A 27,831-nucleotide genomic window follows, 5' to 3' on the forward strand; every position below is an offset into this window, starting at 1 on the left:
CCAACAGTGTAAAAGTGTTCCTATTTCTCCACATCCTCTCCAACACCTGTTGTTTCCTGATTTTTTTTTTTTTTTTTTTAACGATTGCCATTCTAACTGGTGTGAGATGGTATCTCATTGTGCTTTTGATTTGCATTTCTCTGGTGGCGAGTGATGATGAGCATTTTTTCATGTGTCTGTTGGCTGTATGAATGTCTTCTTTTGAGAAATGTCTGTTCATATCCTTTGCCCACTTTTTGATGGGGTTGTTTGTTTTTTTCTTGTATATTTGTTTGAGTTCTTTGTAGGTTCTGGATATTAGCCCTTTGTCAGATGAGTAGATTGCAAAAATTTTCTCCCATTCTGTAGGTTGCCTGTTCACTCTGATGGTAGTTTCTTTTGCTGTGCAGAAGCTCTTTAGTTTAATTAGATCCCATTTGTCAATTTTGGCTTTTGCTGCCATTGCTTTTGGTGTTTTAGACATGAAGTCCTTGCCCATGCCTATGTCCTGAATGGTACTACCTAGATTTTCTTCTAGGGTTTTTATGGTATTAGGTCTAACTTTTAAGTCTCTAATCCATCTTGAATTAATCTTCGTATAAGGAGTAAGGAAAGGATCCAGTTTCAGTTTCTACTTATGGCTAGCCAATTTTCCCAGCACCATTTATGAAATAGGGAATCCTTTCCACATTTCTTGTTTCTCTCAGGTTTGTCAAAGATCAGATGGCTGTAGATGTGTGGTATTATTTCTGAGGACTCTGTTCTGTTCCATTGGTCTGTATCTCTATTTTGGTACCAGTACCATGCTGTTTTGGTTACTGTAGCCTTGTAGTATAGTTTGAAGTCAGGTAGCGTGACGCCTCCAGCTTTGTCCTTTTGACTTAGGATTGTCTTGGCAATGCGGGCTCTTTTTGGTTCCATATGAACTTTAAAGCAGTTTTTTCCAATTCTGTGAAGAAACTCATTGGTAGCATGATGGGGATGGCATTGAATCTATAAATCACCTTGGGCAGTATGGCCATTTTCACGATATTGATTCTTCCTATCCATGAGCATGGTATGTTCTTCCATTTGTTTGTGTCCTCTTTGATTTCACTGAGCAGTGGTTTGTAGTTCTCCTTGAAGAGGTCCTTTACATCCCTTGTAAGTTGGATTCCTAGGTATTTTATTCTCTTTGAAGCAATAGTGAATGGAAGTTCATTCATGATTTGGCTCTCTGTTTGTCTGTTACTGGTGTATAAGAATGCTTGTGATTTTTGCACATTAATTTTGTATCCTGAGACTTTGCTGAAGTTGCTTATCAGCTTAAGGAGATTTTGGGCTGAGACAATGGGGTTTTCTAAATATACCATCATGTCATCTGCAAACAGGGACATTTTGACTTCTTCTTTTCCTAACTGAATACCCTTGATTTCTTTCTCTTGCCTGATTGCCCTAGCCAGAACTTCCAACACTATGTTGAATAGGAGTGGTGAGAGAGGGCATCCCTGTCTTGTGCCAGTTTTCAAAGGGAATTTTTCCAGGTTTTGCCCATTCAGTATGATATTAGCTGTGGGTTTGTCATAAATAGCTCTTATTATTTTGAGGTACGTTCCATCAATACCGAATTTATTGAGCGTTTTTAGCATGAAGGGCTGTTGAATTTTGTCAAAAGCCTTTTCTGCATCTATTGAGATAATCATGTGGTTCTTGTCTTTGGTTCTGTTTATATGCTGGATTACGTTTATTGATTTGCAAATGTTGAACCAGCCTTGCATCCCAGGGATGAAGCCCACTTGATCATGGTGGATAAGCTTTTTGATGTGCTGCTGAATCTGGTTTGCCAGTATTTTATTGAGGATTTTTGCATTGATGTTCATCACGGATATTGGTCTAAAATTCTCTTTTTTTTGTTGTGTCTCTGCCAGGCTTTGGTGTCAGGATGATGTTGGCCTCATAAAATGAGTTAGGGAGGATTCCCTCTTTTTCTATTGATTGGAATAGTTTCAGAAGGAATGGTACCAGCTCCTCCTTGTACCTCTGGTAGAATTCAGCTGTGAATCCATCTGGTCCTGGACTTTTTTTGGTGGGTAGGCTATTGATTGTTGCCTCAGTTTCAGAGCCTGCTATTGGTCTATTCAGGGATTCAACTTCTTCCTGGTTTAGTCTTGGGATAGTGTAAGTGTCCAGGAAATTATCCATTTCTTCTAGATTTTCTAGTTGATTTGCATAGAGGTGTTTATAGTATTCTCTGATGGTAGTTTGTATTTCTGTGGGGTCGCTGGTGATATCCCCTTTATCATTTTTTATTGTGTCTATTTGATTCCTCTCTCTTTTCTTCTTTATTAGTCTTGCTAGCAGTCTGTCAATTTTGTTGATCTTTTCAAAAAACCAGCTCCTGGATTCATTGATTTTTTTAAGGGTTTTTTGTGTCTCTATCTCCTTCAGTTCTGCTCTGATCTTAGTTATTTCTTGCCTTCTGCTAGCTTTTGAATGTGTTTGCTCTTGCCTCTCTAGTTCTTTTAATTGTGATGTTAGAGTGTCAATTTTAGATCTTTCCTGCTTTCTCTTGTGGGCATTTAGTGCTATAAATTTCCCTCGACACACTGCTTTAAATGTGTCCCAGAGATTCTGGTATGTTGTATCTTTGTTCTCATTGGTTTCAAAGAACATCTTTATTTCTGCTTTCATTTCGTTATGTACCCAGTAGTCATTCAGGAGCAGGTTGTTCAGTTTCCATGTAGTTGAGCAGTTTTGATTGAGTTTCTTAGTCCTGAGTTCTAGTTTGATTGCACTGTGGTTGGAGAGACAGTTTGTTATAATTTCTGTTCTTTTACATTTGCTGAGGAGTGCTTTACTTCCAACTATGTGGTCAATTTTGGAATAAGTGCAATGTGGTGCTGAGAAGAATGTATATTCTGTTGATTTGGGGTGGAGAGTTCTATAGATGTCTATTAGGTCCGCTTGGTGCAGAGATGAGTTCAATTCCTGGATATCCTTGTTAACTTTCTGTCTCGTTGATCTGTGTAATGTTGACAGTGGAGTGTTGAAGTCTCCCATTATTATTGTATGGGAGTCTAAGTCTCTTTGTAAGTCTCTAAGGACTTGCTTTATGAATCTGGGTGCTCCTGTATTGGGTGCATATATATTTAGGATAGTTAGCTCTTCCTGTTGAATTGATCCCTTTACCATTATGTAATGGCCTTCTTTGTCTCTTTTGATCTTTGATGGTTTAAAGTCTGTTTTATCAGAGACTAGGATTGCAACCCCTGCTTTTTTTTGTTCTCCATTTGCTTGGTAGATCTCCATCCCTTTATTTTGAGCCTATGTATGTCTCTGCATGTGAGATGGGTCTCCTGAATACAGCAGACTGATGGGTCTTGACTCTTGATCCAGTTTGCCAGTCTGTGTCTTTTAATTGGACCATTTAGTCCATTGACATTTAAGGTTAATATTGTTATGTGTGAACTTGATCCTGCCATTATGATATTAACTGGTTATTTTGCTTGTTAGTTGATGCAGTTTCTTCCTAGCCTCGATGGTCTTTACATTTTGGCCTGTTTTTGCAATGGCTGGTACTGGTTGTTCCTTTCCATGTTTAAGGCTTCCTTCAGGGTCTCTTGTAAGGCAGGCCTGGTGGTGACAAAATCTCTCAGCATTTGCTTATCTGTAAAGGATTTTATTTCTCCTTCACTTATGAAACTTAGTTTGGCTGGATATGAAATTCTGGGTTGAAAATTCTTTTCTTTGAGAACGTTGAATATTGGCCCCCACTCTCTTCTGGCTTGTAGAGTTTCTGCCGAGAGATCTGCTGTTAGTCTGATAGGCTTCCCTTTGTGGGTAACCCGACCTTTCTCTCTGGCTGCCCTTAAGATTTTTTCCTTCATTTCAACTTTGGTGAATCTGCCAATTACGTGTCTTGGAGTTGCTCTTCTGGAGGAGTATCTTTGTGGTGTTCTCTGTATTTTCTGAATTTGAATGTTGGCCTGCCCTACTAGGTTGGGGAAGTTCTCCTGGATGATATCCTGAAGAGTGTTTTCCAAGTTGGTTCCATTTTCCCCCTCACTTTCAGGCACCCCAATCAGAGGTAGATTTGGTCTTTTTACATAATCCCATACTTCTTGCAGGCTTTGTTCATTTCTTTTTCTTTTTTCTTTTGGTTTCTCTTCTCGCTTCATTTCATTCATTTGATCCTCAATCGCTGATACTCTCTCTTCCAGTTGATCGAGTCGGTTACCGAAGCTTGTGCATTTGTCACGTATTTCTGGTGTCATGGTTTTCATCTCTGTCATTTCATTTATGACCTTCTCTGCATTAATTAGTCTAGCTGTCAATTCTTCCACTCTTTTTTCAAGATTTTTAGTTTCTTTGCGCTGGGTACGTAATTCCTCCTTTAGCTCTGAGAAGTTTGATGGACTGAAGCCTTCTTCTCTCATCTCGTCAAAGTCATTCTCTGACCAGCTTTGATCCGTTGCTGGCGATGGGCTGCGCTCCTTTGCAGGGGGAGATGCGCTCTTATTTCTTGAATTTCCAGCTTTTCTGCCCTGCATTTTCCCCATCTTTGTGGTTTTATCTGTCTCTGGTCTTTGATGATGGTGATGTACTGATGGGGTTTTGGTATAGGTGTCCTTCCTGTTTGATAGTTTTCCTTCTGACAGTCAGGACCCTCAGCTATAGGTCTGTTGGAGATTGCCTGAGGTCCACTCCTGACCCTGTTTGCCTGGGTATCAGCAGCAGAGGTTGCAGAAGATAGAATATTGCTGAGCAGCGAGTGTACCTGTCTGATTCTTCCTTTGGAAGCTTCCTCTCAGGGGTGTACTCCACCCTGTGAGGTGTGGGGTGTCAGACTGCCTCTAGTGGGGGATGTCTCCCAGTTAGGCTACTCAGGGCTCAGGGACCCACTTGAGCAGGCAGTCTGTCCGTTCTCAGATCTCAACCTCCGTGTTGGGAGATCCACTGCTCTCTTCAAAGCTGTCAGACAGAGTCGTTCGCGTCTGCACAGGCCTCTGCTGCTTCCCCTGTTGTTTTTTAGCTGTGCCCTGTCCCCAGAGGTGGAGTCTACAAAGACAGGCAGGTTTCCTTGAGCTGCTGTGAGCTCCACCCAGTTAAACCGTCCCAGCGGCTTTGTTTACCTACTTAAGCCTCAGCAATGGCGGTGCCCCTCCCCCAGCCTCGCTGCTGCCTTGCGGTTAGATCGCCGCAGACTGCTGTGTTAGCAATGAGGGAGGCTCCATGGCCGTGGGACCCTCCCGGCCAGGTGTGGGATATATTCTCCTGGTGTGCCTGTTTGCTTTAAAGCACAGTATTGGGGTGGGAGTTACCCGATTTTCCAGGTGTTGTGTGTCTCAGTTCCCCTGGCTAGGAAAAGGGATTCCCTTCCCCCTTGCGCTTCCCAGGTGAGTCGATGCCTCGCCCTGCTTCAGCTCTCGCTGGTCAGGCTGCAGCAGCTGACCAGTACCGATTGTCCGGCACTCCCTAGTGAGATGACCCCAGTACCTCAGTTGAAAATGCAGAAATCACCGGTCTTCTGTGTTGCTCACGCTGGGAGTTGGAGACTGGAACTGTTCCTATTCGGCCATCTTGCTCCGTCCCTCAATCTCATGTTTTTAATTAAAAACATGTTTGAACATTTACTATTTTAAAAATATAGTTGCAATTCTATTCATTCTCTATCCAGCTGCCAATATATAGAATCACTATCTTGGTTTGGGCATGTTATACCTGCACATATGTGTAAACACATGAGTAGTATAAATTGTTCAGTATTTTAAAGCATTCCTCCTGTGTCATGTTGCAGGGGTTGCAAATACTTAGCACCCCTGGAACCACAACAAGAGCACATGGAGAAGCAAGGACTTGGACCCTCGGCCCAATTAGAAAATGATAATCCATTATGAAAGGATCTTTTGCATGGGCTATCTGAAAGGAAGGATAATGAGTTTGTCCTCCGTTTTACCTAAGCATCTTTGCTGCCTGATTCTTCCCCACACTCCAAAGCACCATTTCTCCAGTACTGGCAATGTTTCAACCCATGAACCTCAAGGCAACTGGGCACTGTTGTCTTGTTTCAAGAACACAGGACAAGGTGTGGAGAAGTGTTTCTCTGGGGCCTGAATGTATTAGTCACCAGAGCGGTGTTGAGCATTTCAGGTCATGCTGTGACAGCACTGAATGTTGATCCCAAGGACGGAGGCACACCGTGTGTTCTTTAATAATTTATATTATGTGATATTTAATGCCCTCTGCAACACAGTGTCAAGGAAGGGGTCCCTCTTGCTCAGGTCTAAGGATGGTACTGAACATATCAAGACATTATAGCAAGGTCCTATCAGACATGGTTCCTCATGTCAAGAAGCTATAGTCTCACAGAACCACTAGGACTATTGTCCTTGCATATTGATGCACTCAGACTCATATACCTTGAGAATGCAGAGCACTTGTCTACTCAGTGCAGCTTAAATGCCTGCTGTGCACACATCTGGCAAAAGCAGAAAGCTAAGAATGTCTGAGGGATGGATACCCTTCTGGAACCAGGAAGGCTTCTTAGTAGAGGTAGAGTTTGATTACTTCTTTTAGCTGGCCATTTTAGTTCTTATCATAATGCTGGTTTTTGGGTCTCCTAATAATTTTTATTTTTATCTTTATCTTGCTTTCAGTTGCTCAGTTATCATGGTTATATTGTACATACACAAAATGTTTTAGCATAAAGTATAATGTATATAATTATCTACTGGTAATATTGCTACCACTGTAATTAGTCATCTTGTCTAAAGAGTCAAAGTGTAAAAAAATTATGGTAAAATATACATAATGATTCAACATTTTCACCATGTTTAAGTGTACTGTTCAGTGGCATTAAGTATCTTCACAGTGTTGTGCAAGCATCACACACCGTCTGCAGATGAGTACTCTTGAAGCTCTTTCTAATTTATTGTCATTGACCTATTTTTCCTGCTAATTTTTTCCCCGCTAATTTTTTCCCCATAGGTTTAGGATGCTTTGCCCAGCTGCTTCAGATTGGAGATGAGTGGGGCAGCAATTTGCACCCCTGTCACAAACATTTGGCAATGTCTGGGCACATTTTTGGTTGTCACAACTGTCATGAGGAGGATTTGCTACTGGCATCTAGTGGGATGCTTCTCAGTGCTCTGTAATGCACAAGGTGGCACCCCCACAACAGAGAACTATCCAACCGCAGATGTTAACAGTGACAAGGCTGAGAAACTCAGGTTTAAGCCCATAGGGAAAGTGGTCTGGTCTGTTCATTGCTGAAGTACACCAAGTTAGGAGTTAAACTGGGGCTCCATGGTTCCAACAGAATGTGTAAGCGGTGCAATAAATTGAAGTCAAAAGATTAACTTTGACTCCATATTTTTATGCTGCTGTAATCTTGTTTATAATTCAAACCTCTTAATTGTGTGTTGACCAGGCAGTTTATCAGTAGCTTTTCATTTATAGACTTTTCTTCTTTTAATTACTTGCATCACTGTTCATTCATCATTCATTAAAAATTATTATTGAGCAATTATGTGCCAGAGTCTGATTATACAACAGTAAAAATGACATATCTATACCTTTATGAAGTTTTCCATCTAGCTTACAATGAAAATATACAATATAGGGTTTAGAATATGAAAAACTCAATTTCAAACACCTAGAGAAGTCTTTCTAAAACACTGGTGTCCATGGCAAGCTATTTGATGTTACTCCACCCACCCTCTTATCTGAGTCTCTGAGTCCTCCAACTTCACAAGGTTTTTTTTTTTTTTTTTTTAGATGGAGTCCCACTCTGTTGCCCAGGCTGGGGTGCAGTGGTACAATCTCGGCACACTTCAACCTCTGCCTCCTGGGTTCAAGTGATTCTTGTGCCTTAGCCTCCTGAGTAGCTGGGATTACAAGCGTATGCCACCACGCCCAGCTAATTTTTGTATTTTAAGTAGAGATGGAGTTTCACCATGTTGGCCAGGCTGATCTCAAACTCCTGAGCTCAGGTGATCTGCCAGCCTCTGCCTCCCAAAGTGCTGGGATTACAGGCGTGAGCCACCATGACTGGCCCACACTCTCTTTGAAGCTCTTTTGGATACTACTTGGATTTCCTGCTGACTTCTCAAAGCAGGAACACTTAGGGTGTCAGAGATGATACCTTCATGCTTTGCCATGTTTCCTAGCCCCCTTGCAGTTCAGTGGGACCCTGTGATTACTTTTTTCGAGTGGGTGTGCTAGGTAGAACTGATATCGATCACTTCAGGTGGAAGCAGAGAAGAACCCACGGGAGTTTGCTGTGCTCTTCTCTTCCTCTGCCTGGTGACTGTCAGGCAGCATGTTGGTGTCAGTGTGACCTTAGAGAGCAGAGCCTCAGTACCAGCCAGTCTTACACACCTAGCGTAAATGAGAAATAAACCTTTGCAGTATTAAGCCACTGAAGTTTCAGTGTTAATTTGCTACTTCCTCATGACTTAACTGAATTTCCTAATTTGGAAGGTTACATAAATCAGAGTATTTTATTTTTCAAGTAATTGAGTGCCTGTGTTGTGCTTTGTGGTGCAAGAGGAAGAATAAGAAGGTTCTCTTTAAGGAGAATAAGCTTTCTGGGGACTGGAGAAGACGGTGGTAAAACTTAAACACAGGACTGTTAGAGAATGAGACACAGCAGAACAGTCATTAAATGTTTGTGTTTTTTTGTGCTTGTCTAGGACATAGCATAAAACAACCTTTTAATGAATATTAAATGAACCTAGAGCCACATGCTTGCTACTATAGTGGTGGTAAGTGGACTTAAGCTTTGAGGATTCCTCTTACCTAGGAATAGTTTCCTTAACATTGTTTTTCTTCTAGGATAGCTGTTGTAATTTCACAAATGAGAAAACCCCTGCACCCATGGACCTAAGTTAAAAACGTTCAGCCAATGAAGTTGGAAGGACCCTTGAAGATTGCTGAAACTAGGCTTCCCATCTTACAATTAGCGAAACTGAGGTTCCTGGAAGTCAAGTGATGGGCTCAAGGCCTTGCAGAACTTGGGTTCAGTTTTTCTCAACTTTGGCTGTGCATTAAAAACCCCTGGGGAACTTAAAAGGCAAAGCTTGGGTTTCAGTCTGACTAATTAAATCAAAATCTTGGGATGGGATGTAGGTTATCTTTCTTAAAAGTTCTCCCAGGGATTCCAGTGTCCTGGAAGGGTTGAGAGCCACTGCTTTATTTGATGGACCAGGACTTGAATACAGGGGTTCACTCCTATTCAGTGCCATTTCCACCTCTGGATCAACACCAACTGCTTGCCAGTTGGTAGCCCTGTTTTTACTAGCATATCTTTTTTTCTAGAGCTTCTGGTTCCATGGGTAGATAATAAAAGCCAATTCTTTCTCCTCTTCTGTCCACTGTATGATTATTATTAGTTCCAAATATTTGGGAGTGTCATTCAAAGACTTTTTTATGATTATACCATCTTGCTGTTGTACTATGTAACACAGACATAGATTGAGGTGTGGGAGAAGTTATCAGTGAATCAGACATTTCACTAAACTAATATTTTTTGAGCACCTACTAAGTAGTATAGAATCATAGGCCCACAGGGCTTAGAACAGTCTAGGCCAGCACTGCCAATAGAATATTGGCTGTGGTGGAATGTTCTGTATCTCAGTTGTCTAATGTGGCAGTCACTAGCTACATGTAGTTATTGGACCCTTAAAATGTGATGTGAAAGAAAATAAACTCTTAGAGGCCAGGATCGTGGTGGCTCACACCTGTAATCTCACACTTTGGGAAGCCAAGGTAGGTGGATCACCTGAGAGTTCTAGGCCAGCCTGGGCAACATGGCAAAACTCCGTCTCTACCAAAAATACAAAAATAAGCCAGGTGTGGTGGTACATACCTGTAGTCTGAGCTACTTGGGAGGTTGAGGCAGGAGGATTGCTTGAGCTCAGGAGGCGGAGGTTGCAGTGAGTCAAGATTCTATCACTGCAGTCCAGCCTGGGCAATAGAGCAAGACTCTATCTCAAAAAGAAAAACTCTCAGGACCCCAAACTCGCTGGGCCAAAGGGAAATTTAAGCTTGGGAACTGAGTCACGCAATACTGCTTTTCTTCTTTTCCCAAACAGCTGTAATTTTGCAGCCCTGTGTCGTAGCCTCATCTGTAAGCCGTGCTCCCACAATAATAGAAGACCACATTATCTCCCCAGGTGGCTTTCCTCACAAATAGCTTACAAGGAAATTTCTTGAGTCCCTAAATCTTCCAGGGTACATATCACTCCTATAAACTAGGCCTACAAAACTGAGTTCTGTTGACTCTCACCATGACAATGTCAATTACCAGCTTATCTTCACAGGTACAGCACAAGGACAAGACCAGAAATCATCCCTCTGCCTACTCTGAGACAAATGCACAATGGACTTTTTCATTTTCTCTCTTTTCACATGTAAAATATGGATTTATTGAGGCTAATCAGAGCCACAAGAATGTAACCATTTGTCTCACTGCTTACCTTCCTTCTCTCTCCCTTTTTTCCCCTTCTACTTGCTCTTTCCCCTTTAAATACTGAAGTTCCCAACCCCCCTTGAAGTTTCCAAACCCCTCTGGACAAAGCATAGGCTGCAGATGCTCATGAATCTTATATTTTTTCCCTGCCTGCATCCTCAGCCTTGGCTAGACAAACCTCTGTTAGTCGAGACCTGCCTCAGTCACTTTGTGTTAACAGTGGCTAGTGTGACTGAGAAACTGAGGTTTCAGTTGAATTTAATTTTATTAACTTCACTGGAATAGCCACATAGGGCTAGGGGCTACCCTCCTGGAGAGCTCAGGTATAGACCAGTTCCTACTCTAGGCCTCCTGCCACTCTCACTTGTCTAGTCCCGCTTGTCAGACTGGGACCAATTGGGGACCTCCATCTGTTCCTGATTCCCGGCTCCTAGTTGCAGAAAGGAGCCAAGGTCCACTCTGAGTGGTGACAAAGCATTAATTTCATGGTAAGTGTTAACATTTAGCCTCCTTTTCACCTCTGAAGGCCCAGTTAATATGGAGTGGATGGAATCTTTTGTGCCAGAAAGTTCGTGGCCCCGATCACTGTCATAAACACTTAGATGTCAAATAAAACCATATTAGCTGTAAATGCCAGACACTCACAGCAGTATTAGAATCAAATTCCTGTTACAGGAAAAAATCTGTTGTCAGGTCTCTCACTCCTTCCTTCCCTCTGGATGTCCACATACCCAAGAATCTGCAGCTTTGGCTGCTGAGCTTGCAGCCCCTCCTTTCTGCTGCTCTGGGCATTTTTGCTCCTTATCAGTTTTACTGAAACCAATACCACTGCTTTATTTGTCGATGGTTTTCACAAAACTGCATGTGTGTTTGCCTCCATGTGCTTGGGGGAAGAGTCTTTTTTAAAAAAATTTTTTTATTGCCATAGGTTTTTGGGGAACAGGTGGTATTTGGTTAGATGAGTAAGTTCTTTAGTGGTGATTTGTGAGATTTGGTGCACCCATCTCCCAAGCAGTATACACTGAACCCAATTGTGTAGTCTTTTATCCCTCACCCCTTTTCCTCTAAGTCCCCAAAGTCCATTGTATCATTTTTATGCCTTTGCATCCTCATAGCTTAGCTCCTGCTTATGAGTGAGAACATACAATGTTTGGTTTTCCATTCCTGAGTTACTTAGAATCTCCAGTCCCATCTAGGTTGCTGCTAATGCCATTAAGTCATTCCTTTTTATGGCTGAGTAATAATTCCATTATATATATATAAACTTATACAAATATGTATATAAAATATATAAATACACACACACACACACACACACACATATATATATACACCACAATTTCTTTATCCACTCATTGATTGATGGGCATTTGAGTTGGTTCCAAATTTTGGAATTGTGAATTGTGCTGCAATAAACATGCATGAGCAAGTATCTTTTTCATGTAATGACTCTTTTCCTCTGGGTAGATATACAGTAGTGGGATTACTAGATCAAATAGTAGTTCTACTTTTAGTTCTTTAAGGAATCTATACGCTATTTTCCATTAATGGTTGTATTAGTTTACATTCTTGGGGGGAGAGTTGAAGAGATTCATCTGAGAATCGAGAGGAGGCCAGCATTTCTGCCTCAGGACTTGAAGCCGTTGGGCTCAGGTCCCAGCTTTCTAATCTGAAAGAGGAGTGGCTGAGTGAGATGAGCTCTGTGGCTCTGCACCTGGCAGTCCCTGTGCTGCCCGCTGAGCTGGGTGCAGAGCCCGGGAGAGGAGGGCAGCTGTGCTCCCTCAGGTCTGGGGACATCTCCACCAAGGTGTCTTTGGGATGCTTTGTGGGGAGGGAGGTCTGATTAGAATCCTGGTGATACCACTAACAGTGGATGAAGAAGGCTGCCAACTCTAGAACTGAATGAAATAAAAATCAGCACTCTGACATTCTCCATTTCCCCCTGTTCCCACCTTGTGGAAATTTGTCTGCATCATCTACATGATAGTTAATGGTTCACTGGTTTCCTGCATAGACAAAGTTTAATATAAATAAAAAACCTTTTCACAAAAAAGAGCCTTGATTAATATAAAGAAAAAAACAGGGAACTGTATAAAGGAAATCCCACTAACAGAGATAACCAATGATATTTTGCATGGTCATCCATCTAGGCTTTAATACATTTTTAAATAAAGGGAATCCTCTTACACACTTTATTCCTATAGCATACTTTTTTTTTTTTTTTAATTCAGAAGAATGCTGTGAGCAGCTGCCTGACTGTCCCTGTAGTTTTTCTTTCACTGTCTATAGCTTCAGTGAGAACATATCTTGGCTCACTTGTGAAATTATTTCATGAGACCAAGGAAGAAGAGTTCATCAATGAAAAAATTCTCATTTAGGTGTTGCCTGCTAAGATATAAACCTCCAGAGATAAACCAATCTGTTCCCACAAGTGGTGCACTTGTTTGTCTACCCTCTTCCTTATTAGGGTCTTGTCAGTCTGATAATATAGCTGATAATCTTTTACTTGCATCTCTTTGGTTACTGATTAAGTTGAATAGTTTTTCATCTATTCGTGTGTTATTTTGTGATTTGTATTCTAGGTACAATTTTCTGTTGGGGTGTTGGTTTTCTTTTGGATTTCTTGTAACTCTTTGTATATTAAGATTAGGAATTCCATTGTATAATGCAGAACCCCTGTCCCCTTTTCCCTTTTCCCATTTGACTTTGCAAATGGTAGGTTTTATGATAGGTTTAAAGTTTTAAATTATGGCCAAATTTATGAATATTTTCTTATATGTTTTTGGCTTTTACATAATTCTTCAAAAGTTCTTCCTTCAAAAACTTACAGAAATATTTGCCCAGTTTAAAATTTTTTTTTTTTTTATGTTTGTTCTATCTAAACTTATTTTGGCAAGAGAGAATAAGAATAAGAATACTGGCCTATTTTTTTTCCCCAAATGGCTAACTAATTTACTTACCAATACTACTCGAAAAGATCCTTTTAACCTTTTATTTGCAATTTAACATTGTAACATACAAATTTTCTCTATGTGCTTGTGTTTCTTTCTGTATCTGCTACACTTGATTTATCTGCCTATCTTAGCATTTTCATTGCTGGGTTTATTAATATACCTTAAGATTTGATAACCAAGTCCCTCTAAAAATGGGGTGGGAGGAACATTGATATTTATATTATCTTAAAAATTGACCGTTACCCCAGTAAATGGAGTCTGTGTCCATGGAATTTCCTAAAAGGTTTATGTAAAATAGAAATTCTTAAAATATGATCTAAAAGTCACCTGTATCAGAATAACTTGGGAATGTATTTTAAATTTCAGGTTCCTGAACCCTGCCTCAGAATTCCTGATAAGTAAGTTGGGCTCAGGAAACTTTTTATAAGTGTCCCAGAAGATTTTTAAGAACAGTATAAGAATCTTAGCACTCAGATAAAACATGGTGAGCAACAGCCAAGTTCCTCCTGTTTAAATGTTTAAAAACATCCCCACGACCTTCTTATAAACTACCCATGTAGATGTACATGTGTGCATACAGGTACTGAGAGTTACAAATGTATCCTGTCGATGAACAGTTTTGAGTACTTAATGTTGTCCAAGTGCTAGGAATACAAGGATAACACCTGACATCTGAGATTTGACCTAAAATGTGTAATCCTACTCCCTGATTATGCATATATATATATATATATCAAACTCCTAATATATTTTAGGTGAAAGCAAAATCACTGCCCTAGAAGAACTTGCAGTTAGTTGGGGAGAAATCTATGCACAAATGGTTCAACTTGAGGTCGCTTATAGAGGGCAGTTCATCAGATACAAGATGATCCAAATAAAAATGGTGTTGGTTAATGAGGGAGAGTATATGAAGCACCAGCAATAAATGGGGGCCAGTCAAGGCAGTTTTTCTAGATGGAGGGAAAGAACAGCACTCCAATTGCAACTGAAATGAAAGAATCAGTATTTTTCCCTTAAGAAGCAATAGAACACTCTCTTAGAACTGGTTATGTTTCCTGAGCTCTGTGTGTCAGTCTTCTACTTTAATATCCTGGGGTTATGTTATCTGCAAATTTTCCATCTGAACTAGTCTGTCATGGGAACACAGGTATTTTGTTCAGTTTGTTTTTCTTTAAAACATGATTTATCTTCATTACTTACTATCATGTTAAGATGATGATTCTAGCTAAGAAGACAGCACATTGAGTACAGACCTAATGCTTCATAACCACCTTTTTGTGTCTGCTACTTGCATGTCTTTAGATTCTGGAATACCCAATTGACGTACAACGCAACCAGCTGCCCTTCTTACGGAATCCAGATATCTTGGTGGGAGAAAATGACCTGACTGCCCTTAGCTATCTTCATGAACCTGCAGTTTTGCACAATTTGAAGGTCCGTTTCCTGGAGTCCAACCATATCTACACTTACTGTGGTAAGTGGGGGGCATCTGTTGGCTGCATGTATTGGAAAGTGCTTACTAGCTTTAGACTTGCTCAACTCAAATGCTTAGGAGTCCTCATTTCACTCTCTCATTTGTAAGTACCTCTCCTCTGAAACCCTTGAAAGGTTTGCAATCAGTGAATGTAGCTTAATTAGGCTGTCCCAGTCTCTGTGGGATGATTGGTGTTAATCATGGGTCAACCAGGGAAGAAATGGGTCACACCATGTGGTGCGACTGGCTTAGCTCAGTCCTTGGAGTCCTGGGAGAGGAGGAAGTACAGCATCGTGCCTGAGCTGGGTGCCTGCTCTCAGCACCGAACCCTTGTTTTGTTTTGCCTTGTTTTATTTTCTGCTTGAAAAGCCTGCTTTTCTGTGATCTTCTCACTTGCCTCTGTTTGCACTGACATAACACCCAATGAGTATTTGTCAAATTAGTGAGCAAAATGCATAACATACTTAAACAGTCCTGAAATTATATTTGATTTTCTTAAAACTTCTCCTTTCCTATATTGCAAATTCTGATCTCTCTCTCTTTTTAAAAAGTATTGCTAAGTGGCATAGCAAAAATAGAACCCTATAAACCATTGTTTGAGAGGCAAATTGAGGATCTGGGTGGGGATTCCGGCTGCAGGGCTTCTTTGTGGGAGTTGCTCCTTTGTGGTCTTGTCCTGGGTGGGAATGCCTGGCACGTTCCCTCTGGTCTTGCTCATCGTCATAAGTGACACCTCAGGCACTCAGGGGTTTTTCACTTTTATATTCCACTTTGGTTTGGAATTCGTAGTTTTAGCTACTAAGTTAGTTTTTTTTCCGGATTTCAGGAGCTGTCAATAGCAGGTTGATTCCAGTGCTTGAGAGCTGTGGTTTCCCAAAAGCTCCTTCACTCCGACTGCTGGTGGGAGTTTTATTTGAAACAAATTGATCATTATCAGAGCCTTTAATAAGATATTTACTTCAAAAAGAAGACTTTTAAAATTGGACTCCTATTTTAGGAGAAAAAGAGAAGTGACCATCAGTTCTGTTTTTAAAGGAATCCCCTCTAAGATGTCCTAGTGTCTGTATGTATTTATCCAAATGTATCTTGACTCCTCCCATTCAAGCTGTTCAGAGTGACTGAATGGCACAGAAGTCTGAGTCATCCAGGAAGCACTAGATGCTGCTCTGGAGGGGCCAGGATGTTTAAGGAAAACACATGACCTCGGAGTGTGATACGGAAATGTGACTTGCATGCTACATGAGTTAGAATCTTACAGAACTCTAATAACAAGCAGAACCTGTGAGGCTGTTCCTAAGAGGATTCTCCAAGTGATTAGTCACATTAGTGGAATTTATCAGGGTTCTGGGCCTTGTATTTTGGTCTTTTCAGGCAAACTTCTGTCAAGAGGACTTGAGTGTCTTTTTTACCCCTGGCCCTTTCCCCTTTATGTGGAATAATCTGGGTTTTTTTTTTTTTTTTTTTTTGTATTTTTTAGTAGAGACGGGGTTTCACCGTGTAGACCAGGATGGTCTCGATCTCCTGACCTCGTGATCCACCCGTCTCAGCCTCCCAAAGTGCTGGGATTACAGGCTTGAGCCACTGCGCCCGGCCAATCTGGTTTATTACACTTTGCGTTCATAGCGTCTCTTTTCAGACACCAGAAGGGAGCACAATGTTGGAGACTTCCCATCTTAGCAGCCGCCCTTTCATCGTCTTCTCCTTCCCAAGTGACTGGAAAAGCTTCTGGTTTTTGTACCTCAGTCAATGGGTCTTCTGACATCCAGAATGTGATCTTATGGGAAAGAAAAAAGCATATCTCTGTTTTGTCTGAAAGATCAAATTCACACTTTTTTCTTTCTACAGGCTCAAGTAACAACCTGCCTCACCTATTCATAAAAGATTATCTGAACCTTATAGCATTTCCTGATTTCTCATCAACACGTATTTACTGAGTCCATCATTGCAATGCATTCTTTAGGGGACACAAGGTGTGAGGGAAAAAAGTTGAGATGTGGTATAATAAAAAATGGCAAACATGCAGTCCTTACTATACAAGGCACTGGTCTTAAGTGTTTTTTTTTTTTTTTTTTTTTTTTTAAGACAGGGCCTCACTCTGTCATCCAGGCTGGAGTACACTGGTGCCACCATAGCTCACTGCAGCCTTGAACTTCTGGGCTTAAGCATTCCTCTCAGCCTCCTCGAGTAGCTGGGACTGTAGGCCTATGCCACCATGCCCAGCTAGTACTTTTTTGTAGAGAAGAAGTCTCACTGTGTTAACCAGGCTGGTCTCGAACTCCTGGCCTCAAATGATCCTCCTGCCTCAGCATCCCAAAGTGCTGGGATTACAGGCATGAGCCACCATGCCTGGCATTTTCCCTTGCACCATGCATCGTTTTTCCTTGGGATGTCCCAGATAAATGCAGTTGTTATCTCCATTTTATGTAACAGTTGAGGAAACTGAGGTACTGAGAAGTAATTGCCAAAAATAACATAGTTGGCTGAGCCAAGATTAGATCTCAAGATAGGTAAATTGTATTCTCTGTCCACATGTTATTTGTATTTTAGTTAAGATAACCAATATACAAATGAGAAAATGTATAATCCTTTCTCAGATTTTAGTTCTGAGATGGATTTTTACGTCTCTCTAATATATACTGGTAGAACTTAATATCCTCTTCTCTCTGATCCTGGAACACCTTGCATATGTCTATTTTATGAACTCAATTTATTTTAGCATTTGTGTGTGTCTGTGTGTATGCGTGTATGCTTATTCCAGGATGTAGGGTATTTGGAGACCTGAAGCACACAAATGAGCCTTGATTGAGCTGATTGATTGGTTAAGACTGGTTCTGCTGCCCTCTCATTCTTTGGTTTTTGGCGTATGTATGAATGAGTGGTTGCCTTGAGCTGATGCTAGGTGTCTGCTGTGCTGTCGGAATCTGACCACCTTATCTGTTTGCAGGTATTGTACTTGTTGCCATTAATCCTTATGAACAGTTGCCAATCTATGGACAAGATGTCATCTATGCCTACAGTGGCCAAAACATGGGAGACATGGACCCCCACATCTTTGCTGTGGCAGAAGAAGCCTACAAGCAGATGGCCAGGTGAGAATGTCCTCAGCCCAGAAGTCCTCCTCAGTAGTCAGTGAGCAGGAAGGGGAGTTTTTACCTTCCTCTGCAGCTGATGCTTACAATGAGATGGTAAGACTGGGATTGAGGGAAACATCTTGGAAACAAAGCAGCCCAAATTCTATTACTTACCTCATTTCCTCATGCCTTTATCTTATTCTTGTGAACTTGAACATAGACTTGGAGAGCAGTGACTCTTTAGACTTATTTCATTTTTTTGAGCAATGGAATAAATCTCTTGCATTTCATCTCTCTTTGACTTCCTTTTGTCCCCTTTTCCTCCCTTCATGGTATAATATAATTCATTTGATAGCATCTCCATTCACTTACCCCAGCCTGATCTACAGCTAGTCTCACTGAAGACTCCCTTTTGAAGAAACCAGGACTCCTTGACAACTCCTTGAGATGCCAAGCACTGGAGGGCAGAAATTGAAGTTTCAAACTGGCAGCTGTGCATAGTGGTTTGGGGTTTTTAGCCTGGACGTGGAGCTCTGTTTAGGTATTTAAGTAGATCTTCTCCTTATTGCTGTTATTCTTTTCACTCTGAAAAATAGCAGGTCTGTTTGTCAGAAAATGGGTTGGGTGATGGGCTGTAACTTCAGCATAAAGTAGGGAGAGAGAGCTTTATCAGTGTTTTGGGGGAAATGCAGTTCTCAGTTAATGCTAAAATGCTAGATTCTTTCAGCCAAGTTTTTCTCGTCACCTCTAGAGAACATTTTTTGGAGCTGGCAACATATAGCAAAGTCTTTTTGGAGAAGGAAAGCTATTCAGATTAACTTAGTAAAAGGAGTTAGTGATTTTTATAGGGGAAGAATCCCATTCTAGGTGGTCTGTGCTTCAGTGGATTTCAGGGTATCATTTTCATCCCAGTGAAAGTTTCCATGAGGGAAGACTGTTTTATGGGCGTCCATGCAGATTTATAGTGCTTCATTGCTGGCAGTAGAGATCAGTATATAAAAGGTCTGCTTCATTATAGATACTCAGTGATGTATTCAAAATAACCACTGATTGGAGAGCTGAAAAATCTAATAGAATGATCTGTTAACTATTTCTCCAAAGAGTGGAGCTAAAATTATTGCAACCTTTGACTTTTCTCTAAAGCCAAATGAAAGACCACATACTATATTAATCTGCTATCAGGGCTCAAGTAGAAGTCCCTTAGCTTGGCAACTCATTGACGTGCACCTCCTACTCAATTGTGTGTGGTTTAGAAGATTGTGTGGAGAGAAGAATGAGCATTAGCATGTTGCACAGTATGCAGCCTATGCATGAGTTTCTGTTGGAGGCCATGGGTATGGCACAGAGGAGGGAGGCCTGGGAACTGAACGGATTCTGTGCTTTGGAAGAATCTATTCACCCGAGTCTACATGCACTTCATGTGAGAACGGCAACACTCTTTCCTCCTTTAGAAGATGGTTTATTTATGGTTCTGAAAGAGAAGGTGGGTGTGGCTTGGTTCTTACCATGTTCTACCATGCTGACAGCTCTGACAGCTCTCTAAGACTTGTCCTGTCATGACTGGCCTTCACGTTTGGTTGCTTTCATCCCATTCTCTTAGCCATTGCACTTAGGCATGTCAGAAGTTTCCATTCTTCATCAAAGCTGCTTATGGACCACTGTAGGCTTGAGAATCTTCTAGCTTTCCATCCTGAGTAATCTTCTAGCTTTATCCAGCCTATAGACCCTCTTGACAAGATTCCTGTGTTCTTCCCTGCAATGCCTGAAGCTGAGTCCATGGTTATCCTACACTTGGGTTATTTCACTTGCTTGGGACCTTTGCACCCATTATGGGGAAGGAGATGTGTGGGAATCTGGGGTGATAGTGGTGATACTGTCTTGCTCTAGGGCAACGAATTTAACAGTAGAGAGTTTGGATGTTAAAGCTGAACTGGGATTGCTTCCTTAAGGATTTTCTTTAAGGTTTTAAGGTTTATACTTGTTTTACTGCTGGGTCCCTAATTTTGCTGAAGTTCTTGTGCAATTTTTGCTTATGAACATACATTAGAAGTAGGAAGACCAGCACATGTGGCCACAGGGGAGAGTTTTTTTGTTTTTTGTTTTTTTTCTTTTTTGATATGGAGTTTTGCTCTTTCACTCAGGCTGGAGTGAAGTGGTATGATGTCAGCTCACTGCAACCTCTGCCCCCCGGGTTCAAGCAATTCTCCTGCCTCAGCCTCCTGAGTAACTGGGATTATAGGCGTGGGCAACCACACCTAGCTAATATTTGTATTTTTAGTAGAGATGGGGTTTCATCATGTTGGCCAGGCTGGTCTCGAACTTCTGACCTCAGGTAATCCACCCGCCTCAGCCTCTCAAAGTGTTAGGATTACAGGCGTGAGCCACCACGGCCATCCGAGAGCTATTTTTGAAGTAGTTCTGTTGTCAGCAGCTCAGGGTTTCTGTTACTGATCTGAGAGGTACATTGGAAGCCTCAGCAGAATCTGTTGAGCCAAGAAAGAAGGGTGACCCATTGGTTAGATGCAGGACAAGTTTTTGCTGTGTTTCCTGTATGGGCCTTCTCTATCAGTTTTGAATACTAGAACACATTCATTCAACAGTACCTGTCAACTGTGTTGTGCTTTTTCTGACTCATCAGTAGTCACTGGAATAATTATGTGGTTCAAGTAGCCATAGGCTAGCACAGTGTACTTTGAATTTGAGCCTTCCTAACAGCTGGGTGAAATGAAAGGTGTAAGAAACTAACATTAATAGTTTTCAGTCTTTGGAGACTACAGCTCAGGTGGCCTTGGACTCAATGATTCTCTTCATTCACCAGGGCCTTGATTTTCTTTCTTGATGTGGCTCACACAGGGGCTCTTGATGCTCTGAGTTCGTGGGGAGACTCTGTGAGAGCATGAGGGGCTAAGTCTAGATCTTTATTCCCCCCCACACACCCACCCACCAAGAGTTCCAGGAGAGAACTGCTAGTGCTTGGAGGAAAGTTAGAGGAGATATCAGTAAGAGAAGAGAATCGAATCGTTCACTGGCCCTATCTCTGTCATATTTACCAAGTGTGGGCTTGAGGGTGAATACAGATTCACAGTGAAGAAAACGGGGGTGTTAAAATCCTATGAAACATCATTTTCATGAATTCTGTCCACTGCATGAGAATCCTGTGAGGAAGGGGCTGACCTCCACTGCTTAGCTCTGTGCTTTCTGCTCCTCCTTCCCCGTCTGAGACCCAGAAGGCCCACTCCCTCATTTTACCTTCCTCAACTTCAGCCTCAGGTCTTCCATCAAATCATTATTGGCAGATGTTTATAAAGTATCAGTTATTTGATAGGCTGAATACTGGCCACCAGGAAATGTAAGATCTCACCCTGCTTCTTAAGGGGCTCACTGTCTGGTGGGAGAGAGAAGACATACGTAGGCCAAGAAGCCTATAACTGCAGGAAGTATAAGTAGAAACTGTGCCACGGTGTCATTTAAATTGAGTTTGAAGACCTAATGTCACAGATCGTCCAAGAAAACTAGGATTTTTAGCTGGGTCTTGATGAATTGGTAGGATGCATAGAGTGAGAAGAGGGCCTGTAGGTGGATGGAGTAGTGGACCATGACCTCAGAAGTGGGGCATCAAAAGGTATCACAAAACCTCAAGATACTGCCTTACACTAGGATGTCTACAATCAAAGATATGATAACTAGTGTTGGCAAGGATGTGAAGAAATTTGAATTCTCACACACTGCTAGTGGGAATGTAAATTGGTGCAACTGTTGCGGCAAAGAGTCTGATGGTTTTTCAAAAAGTAAAAAAAAATCCCCCTATGACCCAGCAATTCCGTTCTTAGGGATGCACCCAGGAGAAATGAAAACACATTTTTTTTTTGGTTTGTTTTTTGAGGTGAATTTCACTCTTGTTGCCCAGGCTGGAGTGCAATGGTGCAATCTCAGCTCACTGCAACCTCCGCCTCCCAGATTCAAGCAATTCTCCTGCCTCAGCCTCACGAGTAGCTAGGATTACAGGCACCTGCCACCACACCCAGCTAATTTTTATATTTTTAGTAGAGACAGGGTTTTGCCTTGTTGACTAGGCTGGTCTTGAACTCCTGACCTCAGGTGATCCATCTGCCTCGGCCTCCCAAAGTGCTGGGATTATAGGCGCGAGCCTCCGCGCCCGGCCTGGAAACACATATTTACACAAAAACTTACACATGTTCTTAGCAGTGGTATTCACAATAGCCAAAAGGTGGAAACAACTTAAATGTTCATCACCTGATGAATGGATAACCAAATGAAGAATATCCATACAATGGAATATTATTGGCCATAAAAGGGAACAGAGAACTGATACATGCTACCACAATGATAAACCTTGAAAACATGCTAAATCAAAGAAGCCAGATACAAAAGACCACCTATTGTCTGATTCCATTTCTACAAAATGTCCAGAATGGACAAATCTATAGAGACAGAAAGTAGATTTATAGTTGCCTAGGGCTGGAGTTTGAGGCAAAATGGAGAGTGATTTCTGAGAGGTATGTTTTTTGTTGGGGTGGTTTTGGGGGGGTGATGAAGTGTTCTAAAAATTGGTTGTGCTGCTGGATGTACAACTCGGCAAATGTACTAAAAATCATAGAATTATACACTGTAATGAGTGAATTGTGTGTTCTGTGAATGATAATTTAATAAAGCTATTGTAAACAAAAAGACATGGTCAGAAGACTGTACCTAGGCAAGTTTAACCTGCATGGTGAATGGATCTGCAGGGGAGCTCTGGGCTGTGAAATTAGAAACAAGGTGAAGCCAGACTGTGGAGGCCTTTGCAGGCTGGGGTGAACTTTGGGGAAGAAGTGTTATTCTATTAACAGAGTACAAAGGTGGCCAAACGAGTTTGGGAAACCATGGATTAACCAAGTTAAACGTCTTCCTTTAAGGCAGAGCTTCTCAGAGCCTTTATGTTGACACGCCTCTGAGTTTCCAAGATAGGGATCCATTATGCTGGGTTTGCAAATCATATTTAGACACAAAACTGTTTTCAAAGATTATTTCAAGGGACTAATGTTCTGTGCAACACTATTTGGGAAATGCATAGAGCAATGGAGAAATTTTAGTGTCTTGGATAAGGAAATAATATGATACAAGAGATGTTCAAAGAAAATCTTTTCTCTGATGGGTCCTATTTCTTAATGATCCTTTTCTTCTCCATATTCCTGTATATTTCCAAGGATAAGAATACCTTCTCATGAGAAGCTTAGCTTGTTGTGGAAATAACTTATCTGTATCACGTGGATGAAAGGCAGGGAATTATAAAGTGTGAGACTATGTGGCACAGTGTTATGTTCTATTTCTTTTATCTTCCATGCTTTACCCCAGGGGATGTGATTGGTGCTCAAGAAAGAATAGGAATAATTGACTCATTAATGCATTTAGTTCTCAGAGTTGCTGTCTGAGATTAGTTATCCCCACAATACAGTTGAGGATAGAGACTTTTGGATGCTGAATAGTTCTCCAAGGTTATGAAAACAGTAACTGGGTACAGATGGAGTTCAGACCCTGTGTTTGCTGCACGGCTTCCTCCATTAGCTAAGAAAAATGGTACTACCTCCCTAAATGGGCAGAGATGGAACCCAGACCCAACCTGATTGCCCAATGCCTCCTGTATTAGCCAAGAAGGTGTTCTACTTCCCTTGATGGGTAGCAATGGAATTTAGACCCAATCTGTTTGCCCCAGAGCCTCCTGCATTAGCAAAGAAGCCCTACTGCCTCTCTAAATTTTGTCTGCTCAACCCAAGACAGTCTTGTCAGAACAGAGCAGATTCTGGTCCCCCAAGTAGCACTGAGGGGCAAAAGGGATAGATCTTTGTCCTTACAGTTTTGGTGTGTTTTCCAGCCTTGTTGGTGGGAGTGTGCCGTCTTATTTGGTTGGCTGTGTCTGATTGCTTTTTTGAGCCGTGTGTTTTATTTGTGCTGTTTCCCGCCCACCTTCCCCACCCCCCCGCTGCCCCAAAAGGGAGTGGGGACGCTGCAGAGCAAATCTATTTGCTCAGGTAGCCAAGGTAATAGAGCACCCAAATTCCCATCTGTCTCTGCTGTGTTGCCAGCTGTGACGAATAATGAAAGATGAGATTGCTATTGCCTGGGGTCCAGGGAGGAGTGTGCAGCTTGGAAGCCTTTGGAGGGTAGGGCTGGTGAGGAATGAAATGCACCCTTGCCAGAGTGACAGCCATCCTGGAGGACAGGGTTTGGAGCCCAGGAGAGTGAGACTCTCCTGTCTGGCCGCCCTGAGATGTCTCTCCCAACTGCCATGTGTCCAGGGGTAAACTCTCTGACCTCTGTGGTTCTCAGCATCTTCACACTTTGAGGAGAACATTGGCTTTGCTTCTGAGAGGAGCTTGGATCCAGTGAGAAATCATGAGGAACCTTTGAAAGCTCTTGAGTGCTGTAAGACTTTGGGTATAGTTGTTACAGCTGACAGATTCATGGCCTATGGTTGAGTACAGTGAATAGTGGAGTCCCTGGGGAGGTCAGTGAGTAGGGAGCAATGACTGGGTGAATTTTATGGTAAAGTCTGAAACCAGGACTTCAGTCAGCCCTGAATTTTGGATGAAGTTTTCTTTCCTGTTCAATATAATTTCAAGTAAGGGTTAGTCAGAATTGCTTTAGGACAAGGTATAAGAGATGCTCAAGAACACAGGAATTGTTTTTAATCTCTTCTCTGGCATTATCTCATTTCTTGAACATGCCCTGAGCATTCCACATTCAGATTCCTTCCTGGGATGTTCTGGGCTGTTCACCTGTCCCTGTTATTCCCTGCTCACCTGGGTCTCTTGTTCTGTGACCTCCTGCACAGCCATGCCAGTGCACACCTATCTTCCTCCCCTAGGTATGCTACAGCACTAAGGTTTTGTGAAATTGTTTTGATCCTTTTCAATTTCTTAGATGGTATTATTGTTTGTGTCTACCTATCATATTCAAATTGCTAGTTTTACTGTTAAACTTTCTGAGTAGGGGAAAGTTATTTAAGTGTGCAGTGAATATGGCTAATGATGACATTCCTATTTTAAGAGAAATTGATAGTAAGTGGTTATTGCCATCTTTTAAAATTGTGCATTTAGGAAAGAATAGGAGAGACAGTTTCCTTTGCCTGCCTTCTATGACCCTGCAGAGGTCATAAATATTATTAACAGTTGAGTGTCTGCAGTGTACCCAACATGATTTGTGAGGTTAAATCTCAAATTGAAATCATAGAGCTAAGAGATATTTTAGTTTCTTAATATTCACTATTTTACCTGGAGAAGCACAGCATGTTAGAAAGGAGAGAGCCTGCGTCACCCAGCGGAAATTAGTTGTGCAGGATACTGTGTTCTGGGCAAGTGGTCTTTTAGATGCTGCCCTACCATTCCAGTATAGGAGACTTTCTCAAATGTGTTACATTTTTTTTTTTTTTTTTTTTTTTTTGAGGCGGAGTCTCGCTCTGTCGCCCGGACTGGAGTGCAGTGGCCGGATCTCTCAGCTCACTGCAAGCTCCGCCTCCCGGGTTTACGCCATTCTCCTGCCTCAGCCTCCCGAGTAGCTGGACTACAGGCGCCCGCCATCTCGCCCAGCTAGTTTTTGTATTTTTAGTAGAGACGGGGTTTCACCGTGTTAGCCAGGATGGTCTCGATCTCCTGACCTCGTGATCCGCCCGTCTCGGCCTCCCAAAGTGCTGGATTACAGGCTTGAGCCACCGCGCCCGGCCAAATGTGTTACATTTTTAACAGCTTTCATTGTCAGGAGTTTCTCTATCACACAGCACTCTGCTGAGTCTCCATTTGCCTTCACCTATGGATCTGAGCTCTTCCTGTGCAGCTGTCCAGGATAATAGTCATTTTCTTATATGGCAGCCCCTTCTGTCCTTGCCCCCAACTCTGGCCTAAGCCTCCTGGCTCCCACTGCCACTCCTTATGAGCATGGCTTTTCTGACACTCTCCTGTCTGGCCACCCTGAGATGCCATCTGGTCTTTCTGTCTGATGATGATGGTCGCTGGATGTGGTCTGTAGGGTGTGAGGTGATGTGGTACTCATGCAGAATTTCTGACAGAGCCTGCAAATGCATTTATTTTTGGCAAGTGTTTCATGTTACTGACTTATTATAAGTTTACAAGTCACTAAATTTCCATCCCTTTCTCTGCCCCACCCACGTGCACACTCAACTGTTTTTTATCACAGCTTTAGTGGGATGTAAATAGCAATAAACTGCACATATTTAAAGTGAAGTCACGCACATTAAATTGCACATACAATTAGACATTGTATAGTATACACCCTTAAAACTGTCACCACAATCAAGATAGCAAACATTTCCTTAACTCCCAAAGTTTTCTTGTGTTTTTTCTTTTTTCGAAGTCTCCCTCCACCCCCAGGTAACCCCTAATCTGCTTTTCGGTCAGTGTAATGCTTTTACACAGCATTTTCCTGATGTCAAAGTCAAACTTGTCACCCTACATGGATTTCTTTTGGAATTAATAGTGGTGGTGACATGTGAGTAGGATTTAGTTTTTCAAGGTGTCCAAAATAATTTTCATTAAAAAAAAGCTAATAGAATGTGAAGCCTAGCAGGATGAAATGGCATTGCTATTTACATCATAGTAATGCCTTTCACGCTGTGTTAACCACTCTTTCTTTTTCAACTGTGTATTTTCACATTTATATCCCAGAAGACAGAGCAGCTGAAAACCTAGTCTGCCAATGGACTTGAGTTTTGCAGCAAAGGAAGATGCTGGGAAGTGAGGTGGCTAAGACTTGAGTGTCCAGGGACAGTAACGAGACTGGCTTAAGTTCTTAGACCACAGTAGCTGTGTGACCCTGAGCAAGTTCCTCAGGTTCACCTCAATTTGCACCAGTGTTTGTGTCTGTAAGATAGGGATAAATGTCATGTCTAACTCACAAAATTGTTAGAATTAAATCAGCTGATAAATGAAAATGCTTAGTATGATTTCTGGCACAGAGTGAGGGTTTGCTGAATGTCAGGCACAGTGGTGGTGACAGTACTAATGGCACACCAAAGGTGTCACATCCCTCATCATGTCACAGTATCCAAAAGAAGGAAACGATGAAAGAATTTATAGTTGAGTAAGATTCCATTAATAGGTTGCCCTCAGAACAGATTTTACTTTCAGGGCCGAGTGAACAGTATAAGGATAGCCAGTTCCATGTGCTCAGTGAAATTCTTTTGGACTTTTTAATAGGTTTGTGCTTGGCAACCAATTATAACTTCTATAATTCTAATTTCAATTTGTCTAGAGGAAATATAGCATAAACTACACTCTGCTTATGCATTTATTGTATATAAACCTTTATTATATAATGCATTTATTTTATACATATATATATATATATATGTTCTACAGTTAGAGTGAAATTGCACTGTTAGTGGCTGAGCAGCCCCAGAATAGTGTTTAAATGTGGACATCACTGCCCTTTTAGTGATGCTATAAACTTCAACAGAAAATAATATATTACACTGCAGGAACCAAATAATTATTTGATTGTATATAGCCAGTTTTTTGAAAGATGGCTAGGCAGACACCACTGATCATGTGGTGGATGCCAGAAAGCAGCTTTTCTTAAGTGGCTGGAAGTGATAATCCCTTCTGGTACTTGCAGTAGTGAATCAGTTGGTTAGAGCAGCAATCTTCAAACTGCTGGGGTGTGCTAGTTTTTGGAAGATGACTCACTGGAATATGTGAAGAAAATATTAAAACTTTATTTGTTTACATCTTTTTAAAACTTAAAATATCATTTGTATATGTTTTATACTATGCATAATATAGTACAGTGTCACCGAAAACAATTTATAAACAAACTGTAAACATGCTCACAGTTTTCTGTATTGATAGGGATGCATGTCAAAAGTAAGATAACGAGTTTAATGTCCAGGGA

General features: G+C 41.5%; 1 protein-coding gene across 2 annotated transcripts in view; it reads left to right on the forward strand.

The window, feature by feature from the left end:
• The window catches only part of MYO5B (myosin VB), a 401,963-nt gene that overhangs the window by 141,957 nt on the left and 232,175 nt on the right, over nucleotides 1–27,831 (forward strand). For both annotated transcript variants that reach the window (XM_033177765.1, XM_033177766.1), the window contains exons 3-4: nucleotides 14,686–14,857; nucleotides 17,802–17,946. In XM_033177765.1, coding sequence (XP_033033656.1) covers nucleotides 14,686–14,857; nucleotides 17,802–17,946 — 317 coding nt within the window. The remainder of the gene's footprint in view (nucleotides 1–14,685; nucleotides 14,858–17,801; nucleotides 17,947–27,831) is intronic.

The sequence above is a fragment of the Trachypithecus francoisi genome, unplaced genomic scaffold (genome assembly GCF_009764315.1).
Source record: "Trachypithecus francoisi isolate TF-2019V2 unplaced genomic scaffold, Tfra_2.0 Lachesis_group19, whole genome shotgun sequence".
In the NCBI taxonomy this organism is placed as follows: Eukaryota; Metazoa; Chordata; class Mammalia; order Primates; family Cercopithecidae; genus Trachypithecus; species Trachypithecus francoisi.